We start from the raw sequence: 17,649 nt of genomic DNA, 5'->3' as shown, positions 1-17,649 counted from the left end.
GACTGAGATGAGCTCTTAGGCAGAAGCTCTTCCCTGTGAGGGTGCTGAGGCGCTGGCCCAGGGTGCCCAGAGAAGCTGTGGCTGCCCCATCCCTGGCAGTGTTCAAGGCCAGGTTGGACACAGGGGCTTGGAGCAAGCTGCTCCAGTGGAAGGTGTCCCTGCCCGTGGCAGGGGTTGGAGCTGGATGAGCTTTAAGCTCCCTTCAACCCAAACCAGCCTGTGGCTCTATGAACAGAGTAGCTTAGTGGTTGGTAACTGGATTTAAAAGATAACTTGGGGTCTGTGGGATGGAGTTGGCCTGAAGAGTAGGAACAAGCCAGACTGTGAAGCCTGTGCTGTGGTCTCAGTGTAGCTGTGTACTGCAATGTGAAGCGTCTGGCTTGAGTGCGATGGGTCCAAGATGCTTTCATGTGCTCCCCTAGGTATGTTTAGGCGCCCTGGGATAATGCAAGAATGAAGGGCACACGTTGCAGCAGCACTGTGCTGATAGTTGAGCTTTTCCTAGTAAATGCTAAGGAGGAGGAGTGGTTTGTGGAGCTCCGTGGAGTGACCTGAGTGCCTGCGAGCTGGACCAGAGCCACACTGGGATCGAGCCTGCTCCACAGAGCTCTTAAATCTGTCAGCATTTGGCTGGCATGCTCAAAGATGGAGCACGCTGGCTCCAAATCCAGGCATTAAAGCTGCAGCAGTGAGGCAAAAGTCAGAGCCGAGTTTCTATTAAAAGCTGCCTCTTCTGCTGTCCCCTGCAAAGGAGCGTTGGCATGTGCCTCCCTTGCAGCTCCGGGTGGAGGCAGGGAAAGTTCCAGAAGCTCTCTGCAACCAGCTCCGCTCCAGCTGCTGTGGGAATGCCTGAATGGGAACAGTGGTGACCCTTCACTTAAAACTTAAAACATCCCCAAGATGTGGAAAGTACTTTGTTTGCACTGAGGGGTTTGGTTTTAGTCTGATGTTTGCTGCTTCCTCTGGGATCTTCAGGGATGCTCTTGACACCAGAAATTGCTGATGCATCTTGTGTGTGCACTGGGAATGGTTTTTCCCTTGGAGCTGTCTGCTTGGGAGGGGAGACAAGGCCAACTTCCCTGCAAGAGCTGTGGTTTTACAAACCAGCCCTGAAGGCTTGAGGGCTTGTTTTAGGTGGGCAACTTTGAGAGGCTCGTGCACCCCAACCCATGGGGATTCTGTGGGTTGAAGCTGGATGCCTTTGGGCTGGGGAGTGAGAACTAAGATCTGGCTTCTCCTGCAGGTGTTTCGAGGCTGCCTGCAAAGCTGGGCTTCAGGGGTGTTGCTGAGCAAGTGGAGAGGAGGAAACTGAGTGTGGCTCATGGCTTTTCCTCCCAGTGTCCCTGTTGAGTGGCTGTAGGTGCTGAGTGAAGCAGAGTCGGACCCACTGAGGTGATGTGGGGTCTCCATGAGCTCTGTAACCGAGCGCCTGTGCAGCATCCTTCTGGGGTAGATGAGGTCTGTCTGCATTAACAGTAGGATGTGAGGTTAGGAGTGGGTCAGTTGTAGCTGGCAGGTTTTCGCTTGGTGCTGAAATTTGGATGCCCAGACCGCAGATCCCTTCAAAGGCCAGTAATCCTGCTGCTTGAATGCACTCATACTGGCCTTACTGGTTTTCTAAGTGTGGTGAGAGCTGTGCAATACTGGGAACAAATGTGTAATTGGTGGCTGTAGCAAGCCAGAGTGATGGCAGAAATGAGGGTGGAATTAATGGTGCTAGGTAGATGGGACCCTGTAATGCCTTTGGGAGCTCCTGATGAGCCCCTGAGTTCTTTCTGATGCATCCCCACATCCCACATGGAGTTCTGGTCCTGCATCTCTGATAACCAGGAGGTGAGGTGCAGGACAGCATTGCTGGTAGCAATCTGCCTGACATTCCCTGCTCCAGGTCTGGCAATGCTGTGTGCACGGGGTCAACACAGGGTGTTACAAACCCACTGTGCTCAGTGGCTGAGGAGGGCGTCAGTGCTGGAGTGTGTGTTGGCAGCAAGGTTTGGGCTGTGGGATCAGCTGCTTTGCTTTGACTCTTGTGCTGTTTAGTGACTAATCAGATTTTTGAGCCCGTTTCACACATTCATGTCTCCCTTGAACAATGCACTGGCTGTATTTTTAAACAAATCACGTGGCTTCAGGGAAGTGGCCAAACCAGCGTAGAGCAGCATGCCTGGGCTGGGAGATGCTCTGCCCTGGGCTGCGACTGGGAGGGGAGGGAAGGAGAACAGCCTCCTCCCCAGCTCCAGCCGCTGCTGCAGCGTTCCCTCTGCTGCCCACCACTGCTGGTGGGGCTGCTGCTGCCCCAGCTCTGCCCAGGGTAAGTACCACTGCCCAGCAAGTGCTCTGTGGCACCGGGCTGGCTCTAAGCACAGGGGCTTCTGCTTCGAGAGCCAAGCAGATGCTCAAAGGGCCCGAGGTTCCTTCACGGTGCGGTCAGAGGTGAGTTCATAGACCTGTGCAGTAGCCAGAATGTATCTGCACCTCTTTTGGGAGAACTCATGGGGATAAGGCTCTGTGTAAGTGGGGAGATGCTGTGACTGTTGCTGCTGCTCCTGCAGCTCTGCCTCAGATTGAGATAGATGCTTCAAGTAAAAGATCAACCTCCATGTCTGTGGGGTTTCTGATGTCTTGTGAGGCTGGAGATGCTGGCTCCCCAGCAGGTGTGTCACTGGATAATGTGGCTTGGGATGGGTCTGTCCCAGCACCTGGCTTTGAGTTTGTGCGACAGCTTTCTCGGGTGCTGGCTCTGAGGTGGTGCTGGTGTCTGGCAGAGCAGTTGAGTATGGTGGCATTTTTTACTCACCTGGTTTGGACAGTGCCTTGGATTATTAATGCTCTTCTGCACAAGAGCTACTGAAAACCTTGGTTGTAAACCTTGTGGTCCTAGCTGGATGGGGTCAGATGGGGCTAGAGGATGTCAAGTGGATCCCAAACTTGCTTTGCTGAAAACTGAAAGCTACAGGGCGAGCTGCCTTATTTTGCAGCCTCTGAATAATTAAAACCATTTCTGAATGCTTTGCTCTTCCCATTTGGTTTGGGGACACATTCAGCTTGCTGAGACTTGCTCCTTTTGAATAAAGCTGGCTGGTGTCATGCCCCCGTGGGATGCAGTGTGGCTGAGTCTGCCCTGTGTTCCCTCCCCTTCTGGGTGGCAACTGGTCCCACGCTACTGCCCATGGAGCAGGGTGGGACTTTGACCCCTCGGTGGCCCAGTGCTCCATGCACAGGGGCAGCTCTGTTTGTAGGAAGGAATTTGCTTGCTTCAGTTCCTCAGTGGGAGGAGAAGCTGCTGCATGAGGGAAGCAGCCTGGTGTGTGCCTGTCTGTCTGCTCTGGGGCAGGGGCCTGACCAGACAGGCTTCTTGTGAGCGTGGCCTGGGGACGGTGCTGCTGCTGACAGGGAAGTGTGTCCTGTGTCAGCAGGCTAGGCTGGCACGCTGCTGTCTGCCTGGAGCAGCTCCTGTTGGGGTTGGTGCGTGGTGACCCGCTGTGGAGGCTCACATGCCTGCTCGTGGGCCAGGCCTTGCTCCTCTCAGCCTGCCCAGCACTGTGTGCAGCAAAGACTGGCCATGGGCCTGCTCTGTGCCCTCCTTGCTACTGCTGCGTGGGCATCTGCACTGCTGGGGCCCAGCCTGCTCCACAGGCTTGGTGGAGTGGCCTGTGTGGAGCACCTGCATGAGGTCCATAACAAGGACATAGGGGCTACCATTCTCTTCCCAGATGAAGTGGGATCTTCTGGCTGATCTCAGCCTTGGGAGAGTAACTGATCCTTATGTCTGTCACCACACTGGGCTGCGGCTGCTGGCTGCAGCTGTGTAGTGCTGTGCTGCAGCTGATGGCAAAGAATGCAGCCTGGCTGGAGCTGTGTGGAGGGCTGGTTCCTGCCACGTGTGCTGCTGGCTATGGGCTGAGAGGAGCCCAGTGCCCTCCTGGGCTGCTGCCACGGGAGCTGGGAGGGAAGGAAGGAGGTGTGTCATGCTGCAGTGCTGATGGGCTGTGTCTCTGTTGCAGTTCTCAGCATGCTGAGTAACCCTCTGGGGAATGTCCTGGGGAAGCCCCCGCTGGGTTTCCTGCCTTTGGACCCCATTGGCTCTGACCTGTCAGAAAAGTTTTCCACACCAACGTTGAGGAATTCCCGCCTGGACTCCCGCTCCCTCCTGGACTCCCGCTCCAGCAGCCCCTCGGACTCAGACACCAGCGGCTTCAGCTCTGGCTCTGACCACCTCTCAGACTTGATTGTAAGTTTGGGTCTTGCACCCACTGTCTGTCTGATTCCTGGTGTCTTGTCATGTTTCTGGGGAGCATGGGAGAACTGGAGGGGCTGCAGGGCACAGCCCTGCCTACTCAGGAGGGGAAAAGAGTACTGCAGAGAGCTGTCATGCCCACACAGACACAGCAAGCTTCTGCAGCCCAGGGTTTGGAAGGAGGGCTGCATCCTGCAGCACAAACTAGCAATATCCTTGTATAATTTTGGTCTGAATAGTGTTTTGGCCTTTTAGCTTTGTGCTTGCAGCCCCAAGGGGTTGAAGTAGCTCCCAGAGGGGTCTGAGTGCTTGAGCTTATGTGTGGCAGTGGGGTGTCTGTGCCCTGGTCCCACTGAGGAGGTGGTTGATCAGCACAGATGCCTCCAGGCTCCAGTCTGGGTTTCTCAGGAGCTCCTGTCGCTGCCTTTCATTGCCCTTCGCATTTGCCAACTGCATTTCATCTCAAGGCAGCTGCTTCTAGAGCAAACTGGGTCTAGCCTGCTCCCATTCCTTACAGCACAGCTAAATTTGGAAGCTGGCGAGTGTCTGTGTTGCTGCCCCAGTCTGTGCTGCTGGGTCTGTGTCACAGTGGCTCCAGTGAGCTCTGGCTGCTGCTGCTGCAGGGCTCATCCTCAGGATCTGAGGCCACAGCCAGGGACAAGCTTGCTCCTAGCCCTGCTGTGGTGTAGTTGTGGCCTTGACCCCCATGCTGGGGTGGGCAGGAAGGACATGGTTGTCTTGATGTGGAGTGGATTCTCCTTGAGGGTTGGAGTCTGGAGCGGGGACTCTGCTGATGGCAGGCAGTGTGGGGCAGCAGGGCTTTGTGCTGGCCTTGTTCATAAGATCAGGTCTTCCTTGGCATGGGGTGGCACTCTGACCTGCACAGTGTCTCCCATCCTTGCTGGCTCATTAATCCTTGCTTCTACTCCATCCACCTGGGGAGGCATGTTCAGCCTGGAACAGTTGGCTCTGCAGGCAGCCGAGCCCTGGGCTGGGAGCTGCTCTGCAGAGGGTGAGTGCCTGCTGGCCCTGCAGAACTGGTGGATGCTGCCAGCATGTCCTGCAGGCAGGGCCTTCAGTGGTGCACAAGGCTGCTTGTAGGGTGCCTCAGTGCTCCCTGGGGCTGGCAGCTGTCCTAGAGGCTGTACAGGCAGGGAGTAGCTGGTGGCTTGGTGGGCTGCAAAGTGCCTCCTGCTGCAGGTCCCTACTGCTGCTCATGGGTTGGGTGGGAAATGGCTTCAGGGTTAGGCCCTTCCCAGGGAAACCATGGTCCCCTCAGGCTGCTGGGACAGTGAGGGCTGCTTTCCTGCTGCTGCCACATCTCAGAGGGTCTCGGGTGACCAGGAATTGCCAAAAGCCAATTCTCCTGCAGGTGAGGGCAGGGTCCAGTGTGACACATATCCTCCGGTATTATGTGATGTTACTCAAAGCTGGGTCTTAATGTGGATTTTTCTCTTGCAGTCAAGCCTTCGGATCTCCCCCCCTCTGCCTTTCCTGCCCCTCAGTGGGGTGTCAAGAGACCCCCTAAAGATGGGAGTAGGGTCCCAGCTGGATCAAGATCAAGCTGCTCTGGCTGCAGTAACTCCCTCCCCAGCCAGTGCATCGAAAAGATGGCCTGGAGCATCAGCGTGGCCTTCCTGGGATCTCTTGGACTCTCCAGAAGATCCCTTCAGTATTGAAAGAGAAGCTAGGCTTCACAGACAAGCAGCAGGTAAGGCGGATGGTGGGTCTCAGCAGGCTTCAGTGGCAGCTACCTCCTGCTGCTGCAGCTCTGCTGAACCTATGGCTGTGGAACATGGGGAGTTGCTTGGAGATCTATGGGAGAGCAAAGTAAATGGTCCTGTACTGAGTGTTGTTGGTGCTTGTCCAAGCTGTGAATGAAGCTACCTGTACCTGGAGTGGGCAGCTGCCTCCCCGAAACTACAAGAATCCTGTTTACTCCTGCAAAGTGTTCCTGGGAGGAGTCCCCTGGGACATTACGGAAGGTGAGCAGCCCCTGGGCCTGCGCTGTGGGTTTTGCCATCAGGAGGGTGTGGGGTGGAGCCTTTTCTGGGACTCTGACTCCTCTCCTTCTGTCTGTAGCTGGACTGATCAACACCTTCCGTGTGTTTGGCTCCCTGAGTGTGGAGTGGCCTGGTAAGGATGGCAAACACCCACGCTGCCCTCCCAAAGGTAATATGCCTAAAGGTAATAGCGACACGGTAGGGTTACTTTTTTCCCATGCTATGTTACAGCACGGATCTGGGCTGGTACGGCTGCATGCTGGTGACTGGATGGTACAGAGCACCCTAGGGTAAATGTCCCACACTCACTTGGGTGAGCACCAGAGCACTGTCACCTTGAACCTGGTGTGTCCCCCCCATCCCTAGCAGGGCTGGGCAGAGTGTGGGGTTGGGGTAGCCCTGTCTGGTGCTTCTGGAGCCCCACGAGGGTCTGGCTCACCCTGGGCGCTTGCTGCCAGCACATGCATCCTTGAATCCAATTGTGTGTCTGCAGTGAGCTGGCAGCTCAGGGACTGGCGAGCTGAGCAGTGTCTGGGGTGTCCTTGTGCCTGAGGTAGCTGGGCTGATGTGTTCTGTAAGCAGGGATGAGTTAGTGAGGAGTAACTAGTTTGTAGGCTCAGTGGTGGCCGGTGGCCTCATTCAGTTACTAGCACAGTGCGAGGTGCAGAGTGCTGGTGCTGAGGGAAGTGATTTTGAAGCCCTGAACTTGTACTTTGAGCCAAGACATCTTAAATGTGAAGCAAAGTCTGTTTTCCTGCAGACCACACTGTGGTCAGGCTGGTGGTGCCCACTTGTCACATCTAGATGTGGCAGGGGGGATGGACAGTGGTCCACATGGCACTGGATGTGGACAACCTGCCCCCTTGTGCTGGGTTTGGGCTCTTTCCGAGCTTGGCTGAGCTCTGAGCATCTTGGGTGGGTCACGTGTGGAGGGACTGCAAATCATCCTCCCTAGAAGGGCTTGTGAATAGCAAGGAACATACAGTGCAGGTCATTTGGCATCTGAGTGTGATTTTTGAGGGTGTCTGCAAACAGGGATGATCTTTCTCATCTGCTGCAGTTCTAACAACTGCTTCTTTCCCTTTATGCCTAAAAGGATATGTCTACCTGGTGTTTGAGTCAGAGAAATCTGTGCGTGCTCTGCTCCAGGCATGCTCCCAGGACTTGTTAAGCCCTGATGGGCTCTCTGAATACTACTTCAAGATGTCCAGCCGCAGGATGCGCTGCAAAGAGGTGAGCAGACCTGTGAGAGTCGCTCTGCAGATGACAGCAGGAGATGCTGATGAGATCCTTGGAGACAAGGGGGTGGGCAGTGTTGCTATGCTCTGGGAAAGCAGGGATAAAAAAGAACAGCAGAAGTCAATTTGCTCTTGGCTGTCTTTAACTGATGTGTTCCTGTAGAGGGGCTGGATGTGGGCAAGGAGGGAAGTGTCAGGTCAGTGTTTGTGTCCTTCACAACAGCTTGTGTCCAGAATTGTGACATGGGTCTCCTGGACCTGTGGCAGACCCTGGCTTCATGAAGCCAAGTGGCTTTGTGCAGCTGGAAAGGAGCACAGGAACAGGAATTTTTCTGCTTCATGCTGCTTTCAGCACACCTCTGCTTGCAGGGACACACCTTGATTCCCTTAGTGCTTTCTTAGACCTTCCATGCTTGCAGAATGAATGGCTCGCATGCTCACTACAGGCAGGTATTTTGGATCCACAGCTGAAGTTGTAGCCTCTCCCCAGCATGACTGTGGCTGGCTGACCTGTGGAGGTGCTGGGGCTGAGCTCAGCCTCCGGGTGAAGGGAGGATGTAGCTATAGATGGGGTACAGCTGTGTAAACTTGTTGGGGTTAAAGGATTGAGACTCAGCTCTTACCTGGGCAGGCACAAACTCCTTGTGCTTCAGAAGCTCTGCTGGTGTGTGGCTGTTGGCAGTGCTCTCATGCTTGGTGATCTAGTGCTCATGGAAGTTTATCCTCTCCAGAGCCTTGTTATCAGCTGCTTTGCGTATGGAAACTCCTGTTGAAATTGGCCATGGATGGGTCATTTCGTTGGTTTTCTGTGCTGGGAGGCATCTGATTGGGCTGTAAACAGAGGGTGCAGACAGCAGGAGGAATCCATTTGTGCATGGATTGTATCCTGGCTGCCAGCCCTGGGGGACCAGTGCTTTGGACTCCCATCTGGCTGGAAGTGAAGCAGTGTGGCTGTTGGGTTTTGTGGGCTCTTGGCGGTGTCTGGAGCAGAACTGGAGCTCCAGAGCTCTGGACGTACACTGAGCAGCAGTAGTGACACTTGCAGGTTGGAGTCAAGCCCAAGGGCCTGGGCTGGCTGCTCCCTGCAGCTGAGGCATGGTGGGGCAGCACAGTGTGTGGTGTGCAGGCCCTTGGCTGACCCCAGCTGTGGTGTGTGGCTGCAGGTGCAGGTGATCCCGTGGGTGCTGGCAGACAGCAACTTTGTGCGCAGCCCATCGCAGCGGCTTGACCCCAGCAAGACGGTGTTTGTGGGGGCTCTGCATGGAATGCTCAACGCGGAGGCGCTGGCGGCTGTCATGTACGACCTGTTTGGAGGGGTGGTCTACGCTGGCATCGACACGGACAAGCACAAGTACCCCATCGGTAAGTGGGGATCCCACTGTCACCATGGTATGCTCTGAGGAGGCTGCAGCAAGGTTCTTGGTCCTTCAATGAGGAAGACTGCCCAGGGTTCCAGGCTCTACCTGTGCTCACTCTAGGAGCAGATGTCCAGCCAGCCTCTTCCAGAGGCAGTGCTCCTTGCCTCCTGGCCATGGGGAGGTAAGATGAGGCTTGGGAGGGCCAGCGCTCCTGGGAACTGGAAGCTCTTGGATCATTCCCTCACTGCCCCCAGGCAGTTCTCCAGTAGAAATGAGAGTGGTGGGAGGAAGACAAACTCTTCTCACAGGTAATAAGTGATAAGAGGAAACTGCACCAGGGAAGATTTAGATGGAGCTGAGGAACAATTCCTTCTCCAGAGGGTGCTCAGGCATTGGAGCAGGCTGCCCAGGGCAGGGCTGGTGTCACTGTCCCTGCAAGTGGTCACACACCGTGGAGACAGGGCACTTGGTGATGTGGTGAGTCTCCTGCGTGCTGCCAGGCAGGAGCAATGTTGGAGTTTGCAGAGCTGCCATCTGCTCCTTGCTGTCCTTTCAGGCTTTTCGGGTCAAGGCTTGGGTTTAGGCTGTTCCATGGTGCTGCAGTGCATTGCCACCAAAGTGGCTCTGCGGGAGGGCAGTCCTAGGGGGTTGGATGCATGAGACTTAAGTAGATCCTTGGGATGATCATGGATGAAGTCCTGCACTCTAACCTGCCCTGTGCTGGCACTGTGGGCTCCTAGAGCAGGACTTAACAGGAAGCTTCATGCAGAGCTTAGGGTGCTCCTTCAAATGGGTGAGATCTGCTCCTGATGGCAGTTGCCCAGACAGCTTTTGGAGGTCCTGCTTAAAGAGGTGGACTTGATCCTATAGAAAGAAGAATCCCCTTGCACACAGCAATGATGCTGAGCCGGCACTGGGCCCTCCAGCCTTGTAGCACTACAGGAGAGGAGTAGATGGGTCCTGGGTAAGGCTTTGCCCTGGTTTTAGCTGTCTGCTGACAGGCTGGGCAGTGTTGTAACAGCCAGAGCTTCCCTTACACCAAAACATGTAGGTAAGCATGGATATGCTTTCCTGAAGCTTAACAAAACTTGGCTGGAAGTGAGTGGTGAGGGAAGGCTGCTGACTGGCAGGGAGGGAAGCTGTGAAGCGCCAGGCTGGGGATGAGTGGGAGTCTTAAAAACTGCTGAGCTCTCTGGGCCCTGGCTTCCTTCAGGTGCAGGTGTGGAGCCTCCTGATGCTGCTGCGCTGCCCCTGAGCCTCCCACTGCTGCCCGGCCACTGCTGCCCACAAGCTCAGGTCACAGCAGCCCAGAGGTGTGCATGAAGAAGCTTTGCTCCTCTCAGCTCCCTGCTGTGCTGCTGTGGCTGCCTGGGGAAGGAAGCAGGCGCAGCCGTGAGGCTTTGGATGTGGTCTCCCTTGGAAGCTGCAGCTGAGTGGGCACTGTGGAGCAGCAGCTCTCCCCTGGCCTGCACCAGCTCCTGCCACAAGTGCCAGGTCAGTCTAACACTCATGGTTGATCTGTCTTGCAGGGTCTGGCCGTGTCACCTTCAACAACCAGCGCAGTTACCTGAAGGCCGTGACTGCTGCGTTCGTAGAGATCAAAACCACCAAGTTTACTAAGAAGGTGAGTGGAGCTGATGGAGCATCTGTGGAACCGTGTCTGTGGGGTGGGAGCTAGGCCTGGGAGCACTGTGACCCACAGAGCCTGCCCATGGAGGCAGCAGTGAAGGGTGCTGTGAGGATTTGCGGTGCCTCCAGCACTGCCTCATGCCCACTGCCTGGTTCTCCTGCTGTAGGTTCAGATTGACCCGTACCTGGAGGACTCCATGTGCCAAGTCTGTAACACCCAGCCCGGCCCCTTCTTCTGCAGAGACCAGGTGAGGCTTTTCCTGCTCAGCTGCTGCACTCTTTGGGGGAATGGGGAGGTTCCTTGAGGAGGAGGAGGTACCACTGGGGAGGTGCTGCTGCTGTGATGAGGTGGAAGGGCCATCACCCTGCATCTGGTCCCAGGGGACTCTGGCTGGCCTCATCTTGCTGTGGGCAAAGGAGCTTTGCCAGGGTCCGGTGGCTTCCCATGGAGTCTGGATGGCAGCAGGGGCACTGTGAGCTAGGCAGCAGCTGCCTGCAAGTGCACAGATCCCCATTGTCAAACCCATTTAAAAAGGGCCATGCTGGAATCTTGGTGGCCAGAATTCCCTCCGTCTGCTTCAAAGATGAGGGCTGCAAAACCAGGGAGGGCAGGAGGGTGATGCTGCTTCACCAGTGGGATGATGCCGTTTCCCAGCCCTAGGATGCTGCCCCTCTGCTCTACCCCCAGATCTGCTTCAAGTACTTCTGCCGCTCCTGCTGGCACTGGCAGCACTCCATGGAGGTCCTGCGTCACCACCGCCCGCTGATGCGCAACCAGAAGAACAGAGACTCCAGCTAAAGGGGCCAGCGGGGCTCGGGGGCCACCGCAGGCGCAGGAGAAAGTCCTTTGTTAACCCGCCGAGCGGAGAGCGCACGACGCTGGTGCCAGACCCAGGCTGGGAACGCGCTTCCTGAGGACTAACGGGGAGGGGGGGAGAAACCAATAATCTTACATTCATGTTTGCACTTGCTGGTCTTTTTGTTTCTGCACTAATGCACAGTGAATTTTGTTGGGGTTTGTTTGGGGGTGTTTTTGAGGGGGAGGAGCGCCCCTCAAGCGATTCTGCAGTTCCCAGACTTTGGTTCCTAGTTTGCTGATGAGAAGCAAAAAAAAGCAACCGAATTCCAAGGGCCACGTGTTGCGAAGGTGTTCCCGCCTTCTCCGAGGATTTTTATTTATTAAAGGCGCTTTTTTACATTCCTTGCAATACCGGTGGTGATGATGCAGGTCTCATTGGCTCCATTTCTTTGCAGTTGCCATACAGTGCCTTTCCATTCATTTAACCCCCACCTGAACGGCATAAACTGGATGTTCAGCTGGCGTTTTTTACTGTAACAACAAGGAGACTTTGCTCTTCATTTAAAACCAAATCATATTTCATATTTTACGCTCGAGGGTTTTTACCAGTTCCTTTTTACACTCTTAAAAACAGTTTTTAAGTCGTTTGAAACGAGAGATTTTTTTCTTTCCTGGCAGCTTTTAACATTATTGCAATTTGTGTCTGGGGGCTGCTGGCGGAAGGTTGTGAATCGAGGGGTTTGCAACAGGACGGGCTTGGTTTTTGTGTTCCTTTCTTTTTGGGGTTTGAAACTGGACCGGATAACGGATCTCTGAGCTGCTGTATATAGTTTTAAATAGTTTGTTGCACTTTTTTTAAGTTGCACTTACGGGGGGTTGATAGAGGTTTTTAATCACACCAAGTCACAGGACTTAAACCTTTTTCTTTTGTACCGAGCTACACAAGGGCTGCGTGTCGGAGCACGGATGGAGGTTCGCAGGAGCCCTTTCTCTTAGAGGGAACGAGTTCTTTTTCCCTTCCTTGACGATATGTACGGAGTTACGGTGCAGTCGACTGAAATGCTGCTGCTGCTGCTGGGATTTGACCCTTTCATTATGATTTGATTTATTGTTTTTTTTTTTTTTTACTTTCCCCTCTATTGGAAGCTGTGTGCCAAAGAACCAGTGTCATAATTTCTCCCTCTTCCGTTGTGTTTTTGGTTTTGTTTTCTCTTTTCCTGCTGAGCTGATGTTGCATTGTTGCATATCCCAGCTGCTCTTTGTGGGGTTTTGTGAAGCTGTGTGTGAAGTCTCTACCTCATTGTAGTATACGCAGGCAAGACTGCACTCTCCTACAGACGCGTGGAGTAAGCTGTGGTGTAGTTTTTGGCACATAATAAACACGTTGCAGCAAAAAAAAAATCCACCTTTGTTGTCCTCCTTGGGGGTGCAGGGGGTGGGATCCCTGCGGGTCTTCGGCCTTCACCTGTGGGGCATGTATGGGTGCTGTAGGTGACAGGAAAGCCTGCTTCAAGGCAAGTAGGGGTTTGGCTGGGGCACCGCACTTTCCAGGGGGTACCTGCATGTGCTGCCCAGGGCTACCTTCTGGGAGCCTTCCTCCTCCTTCCTCTTCATTCTCCTCTTATCCTCCTCCTCCTTGTCCTCAGACTGCTCCCCACTGCCTTCCTCCTCCTCTTCCTCCTTGCTGCTGAAGCTGCCGCTGTCCTCACTGACAGACTCAGGCTCTGCCGCTGTGTCCCCCCCATGGCTGCACAGCTTCCTGCTGTGTCCCCACACCCACTGCTGCCCCCCTGCTGCGTCCCTGCATGCCCTTCACTGCGTCTCTGAGCCATCCCTCCATGTCCCATGCCATGTCCCATGCCATGTCCCCACCATGATGGCGAGGCCCCTGACCTGCCAGTTACCAAAGGTCTTTAGAACCAAAGGCCTTCAGCTCTAGAAGCTGGGGCTCTCCTAAAGTTACTGAGGTTAATGAGGCTATATGGCTGGTTGATGGGGCAAGGGCAGTGGGGGCCTTACATGCAGGGTTTGGGGGGGGTGATTGAGAGTTAGGGTGCAGGGGAGCTGCTGGCAAGGGCACCCTGGGTGTCCTGTGCCCTTGTGGGGAGACAGGACTTTGGCCTCTTTCCTCCTGCTCCCCACCCTTCCATCTACAACTGCCCCAGGGCGCTGTCCCCTCATCCTCTGAGGCTGTGATGCTTGCAGGGCCCAGCACCCCTCTCGTGTGCTGTGTTTGGCGCTCTGTGTCCTGCAGCGCAGCCATGGGCCGTCAGCCGCTCCCCGGAGCCGCTTCCTCGCCTTCCCCCGGGGCTCTTCAGCCGCGGGCCGGGGCTGGCTCCGGGCGCTAGGACCCGGGGGGGGCGCGCAGAGACCCGAGCCCCGCCCAGCCGCAGCCGAGCCCCCAGGAGCCCCGCCCCTCGCAGGGGGCCTCCGAGCCGCAGGGGGGCGCTGTGAGTTCCCGGCGGCCCCGCGTGCCTCCCGTCATCCTTTGCTCTCTTTCCGCGGCCGCCGCCGACATGGTGAGTGCGGGCCGCGGCCGCCGCCATCCGCCGCCATCCGCAGCCGGGGCCGCTCCGCCCGGGGCCCCGAGCGGCTGCAGGGAGCGGGCCGAGGGGCTGCGGGCTGCGGCTGGGGGCGGAGAGCGGGGATGGACCCCGGGAGGGAGCGCAGGGCCGGGGCGTTGCTGAGGGGCTGCGGGCCGAGGGGAGCCGCGGGGTCCGGCGGCGCCTGAGCGGTGTTTCCTTGCCCCCTGTCCCGCCCAGGGACGCGTCCGGACGAAGACGGTGAAGAAGGCGGCGCGGGTGATCATCGAGAAGTACTACACGCGGCTGGGGAACGACTTCCACACCAACAAGCGCGTGTGCGAGGAGATCGCCATCATCCCCAGCAAGAAGCTGCGCAACAAGATCGCGGGGTGAGGCGGGCGCTCGCGCGGGCCCGGCACCTGCATCGAAAGTGACCGCGGCCTCACCGTGGCCCGGCCATCGATAGTGCAGGGAGAGCAACGGCGGCGGCTCCCCCGTGTCTGCGGGGCCGCGTCCCCGCGGACCCTGTTGCTGCCGGACACTGCCCTGTCCCTCGCTGCCCTCCTCTTTGGGGGGCCCGTCGGGGGCGAGCACAGCTGAGCCGTGCCGGGGTTTGGGAGCATGATGGTCCCACACATGATGTGTGTGTCCCACAGGTACGTCACCCACCTGATGAAGCGCATCCAGAGGGGACCCGTCCGAGGCATCTCCATCAAACTGCAGGAGGAGGAGAGGGAGAGGAGGGACAACTACGTCCCCGAGGTGAGGCTCCGGCTGCGGTGTCTCCGCACCCCCCCTGAGGGGTCCCTGTCAGCGGGCCCCAGGTTGCTCGGAAACACAGCTCCGGCTGGGATGGGCTGCGGAGGGCTGGGGTCAGGAAGGGCCGAGGCGGATCTTGGCCTCGTATCGGGTGCTCCCTCCAGAGCTGCTGCCCGGGCTGGGGAGGGCAGTGACATTCCTGCGTTGTGACTGCTGCCGGTCAGCAAGTGATGATCAGCAAGAGGTCCTCAGCTTTACTAACTTAATACGAGGAAAAAAATCACTTGTGGGGATGTGGGAGGATGTGTCAGTGGCTTAAACCTGGTACAGCAGATGTGGTTGCAGAGAGGGGATTGGCGAAAACCCCTGTCTGAAACCTGCAGTCACGAGGCGTCAGGGTCTGCTCATGAGCCCGTTGCTGATGGTGCTGGGAGAGGAGCTCCAAAAGTGTTTCCCTGTTCAATGGGTTCAATCCCATTGCACCCAGACCCTTCAGCCATGGCATGGAGCCCCTCTTCCAACTCTCCCTGATCGGCTTCCAGTGGAGCTGCAGGTTTCTGTGCTGCCCCAAACGCTCAGTCCTGTCACCTCAGCTCTCCCAGACTGCCGGTGCTGGGCTCTGCTTGTGTGGAAGGTTGTTTCAGTGAGGGTCTGGGAGGAACAGGGATGATGGTGGGATGTCACGGGAGTGTGGCAGTGTGGTGCTGCCTCCCCCTTGGAGATCTGCTCCCGGATCCCCCTCCCTGCCTTGCTGCCCAGGGGAAGGCGACACCGCTCCACAAGAGACCGGGGCCTGGTTGACTCCCAGTGGCTATAAACAATGCGTAGAACACTGGCAGCACCTGCAGATCCGCTCCCAGCTGCTGCAGCACCCCGGGTTTTAGGTGTCAGCGCAGTGCGGAGCTGCCCGGCTGCTGTCAGGGGTCTGGAGGACCAGCTGAGAGCAGTGTTTTACACAGAGACCTTCCAGCTGAGTTTGGGAGGCAGGACAGGATGGTGCTGGTGGGAGAGCCCTCCGCTGGTGGGACCGCAGGCAGGGTTCTGTGCTGTAGCTGCTGATGCAGCGGCAGCTGAACCTGTGTTATTTGTGGTTGGTTAGAAAAGCATTGGTGTGATGCAGCCTTTTGGGGAAGGAAGCATGTCGAGATCAAGGTTTGGGGGTGGAAGGGTTGCAGGAGGTTGCTCTGGGATTAAAGAGGAGGAGACCTCAGGTCCTTGGGGTGGGACAGCCACGGTGGTCACTTGCTGTAGCTGTTTGGCACTGCCGGGGTCCAGCTCCAGCCCAACTTTGTGTCGCAGGATGAGTGCAAGTGTCAATGGTGACCACTGGGACGAGTGCAGTTGTGGACCTGACCCTGGCTCTTGGCAGTGTTGGTGTGGAGCCAGCTGGGCCTTGGCCTGCCAAAGAAGAGCTGTAAAAGAGGCTCTTCCCCCTGCATGGGGAGCTCTGCTGCTGGGTGGCCTCTCAGTGTCTGGCAGGAGAGCTGGACTGCAGGGGGTCCTGCTGGCTCCTTTTGTTGCTGGAGCCCTTCCCCATGATGGGCAGTGAGATCTTCGTTGTGGTGGGACAAGGATCAGGGTGGACGTGTGGGGACACCCCGGTGGCAACAGGAACATGGCTGTGGGGCCTCATCAAACTGTGTCTGTTTCTCCTCTGTCCTCAGGTCTCTGCCCTTGACCAGGAGATCATCGAAGTGGACCCAGACACCAAGGAAATGCTGAAGCTCCTGGTGAGTGGTTCCCCTGCCCTGGGACATGCAGGCGGGCAGGGGGTGGGATGGTGGCTTTTCCAGGCCCCCGCCAGCAAGGGTGGGTGTGCTCCTTCCCTTCTCTCCTGCCACAGCACCCTGGGGTGCTGACCCAATGGCCTCCTCCTCAGCTCTTGCTGGGTGAAAGTGAGCATGGGTGAAAAGACCAGCTTCCCCTCACCCATGAGCTGATTTCCAGGATGGTGGTGGTCATCTCCCCTTCTTCTGGAGACAGGAATCCACCCTTCGTGCTACCACAGCACATTCACGCTTTCTGCTCTTGCTGGTGGGGTTGGACACAGGTGGTGACAGGGCTGTGTCACTGATCCCAATCCCTGTTTTGCAGGACTTTGGCAGCCTGTCCAACCTGCAGGTGACGCAGCCCACAGTGGGGATGAACTTCAAAACGCCCCGAGGAGCGCTCTGAGTCGGTCGCTGTGTCTCACTTTTCCAATAAACGTGGGAAAACCACCCTGCCCGGTCTCTGGAAGCCTGCATTCCCCGGGATGCGGAGGGAGGGCTGGTTCCTCAGGGTGCCGTGTCTCAAATATGAGTATCTGTATGAAGAGGACTCAACTCCTTTGTGTTTGCCAGCATGTTTTTGGGTTCTTTCCTGGCTGTTTGAGGTGCAGAGTTGTTCTTTCACAGGTTCTCCTGCTCTTGGGAGAGGACAGCCCTGGTGGCTCCTCAAGGGCTTCCTAGAGCTCCTCACCTCAGTGCCCCAGGGTTTGTCTGTGCCTCCTTGAAGCGGACACTGTGTCGTGCTGTGCCAGAATTGCTTTTCACAATTCACAAACCATGCCGTTTGCTTTTAAGTGCTTTAAATGAAAGGAAAAAGTCTCATTGTTGGATCTTTGTGTGAGGGGATTGAACTGGGCTGAGCAGAGCACTGTGGCTGGGGCGGCAGCTCCCCTGTGTGGGCGCTGCTGAGGCTTGTGCTGTCCTTCCCTTGGCAAGATGATCCATCCAACAATTCCCCAGGGTACGGGAGGCATGGAAGAGTTTGGGGTTTCACCCCCCCCCCCCCCAAAGTTACCACTGTGCAGAGGCTCTGCTTGTGGAGACCTACAGGTCTCTAGCACCAGGACTGTGGGCAGGGTGGGTGCAGCTGTGCCATGGGCCAACAAGGGAAGCTACTGTTGCAGTGAAGGTGTGTTTGCAGCCACATCTTAACCTCCACCCCCCCCAGTACATATAAAAAGACAAAGGGGTTGTGTTTGGGGGAGAAATGTCTGTATTTAAGTTTGCTGTGACATTTGTCTTGAACAGTTATTTAAAGAGAAGAACCTGTTGCCAGTAACTGAAGCCGGGTATTGACACACCTCGAGCGTGCAGGGCTGCAGGCAGGGTCAG

General features: G+C 56.5%; 2 protein-coding genes across 4 annotated transcripts in view; both read left to right on the top strand.

Annotated features, from left to right (window-relative positions):
• CPEB1 (cytoplasmic polyadenylation element binding protein 1) overlaps window positions 1–11,264 on the top strand; it is a gene marked incomplete at both ends in the record, with an annotated part of 32,322 nt that extends 21,058 nt beyond the window's left edge. The window contains 9 exons of one of the 3 annotated variants that reach the window (XM_080626464.1): window positions 4,005–4,231; window positions 5,699–5,948; window positions 6,109–6,222; window positions 6,320–6,424; window positions 7,337–7,473; window positions 8,642–8,840; window positions 10,366–10,460; window positions 10,633–10,713; window positions 11,154–11,264. In XM_080626464.1, the coding sequence (XP_080482590.1) occupies window positions 4,005–4,231; window positions 5,699–5,948; window positions 6,109–6,222; window positions 6,320–6,424; window positions 7,337–7,473; window positions 8,642–8,840; window positions 10,366–10,460; window positions 10,633–10,713; window positions 11,154–11,264 (1,319 nt within the window). The remainder of the gene's footprint in view (window positions 1–4,004; window positions 4,232–5,698; window positions 5,949–6,108; window positions 6,223–6,319; window positions 6,425–7,336; window positions 7,474–8,641; window positions 8,841–10,365; window positions 10,461–10,632; window positions 10,714–11,153) is intronic. The other 2 variants (XM_080626465.1, XM_080626463.1) reach the window with 2 other exon arrangements.
• A 2,454-nt stretch (window positions 11,265–13,718) lies between these two features.
• Window positions 13,719–16,772, top strand: RPS17 (ribosomal protein S17). The gene is made up of 5 exons (XM_080626361.1): window positions 13,719–13,783; window positions 14,027–14,178; window positions 14,446–14,551; window positions 16,213–16,278; window positions 16,643–16,772. The coding sequence occupies exons 1-5, from the start codon at window positions 13,781–13,783 to the stop codon at window positions 16,721–16,723; spliced, it is 408 nt and encodes a 135-aa protein (XP_080482487.1). The 5' UTR covers window positions 13,719–13,780; the 3' UTR covers window positions 16,724–16,772.
• Window positions 16,773–17,649: the final 877 nt, after the last annotated feature.

The sequence above is a fragment of the Psittacula echo genome, assembly GCF_963264785.1.
Source record: "Psittacula echo genome assembly, chromosome: 10".
Taxonomy (NCBI): Eukaryota; Metazoa; Chordata; class Aves; order Psittaciformes; family Psittacidae; genus Psittacula; species Psittacula echo.
Note: the sequence above shows the minus strand (reverse complement) of the source record. Positions and strands in the feature narration are given on the sequence as shown.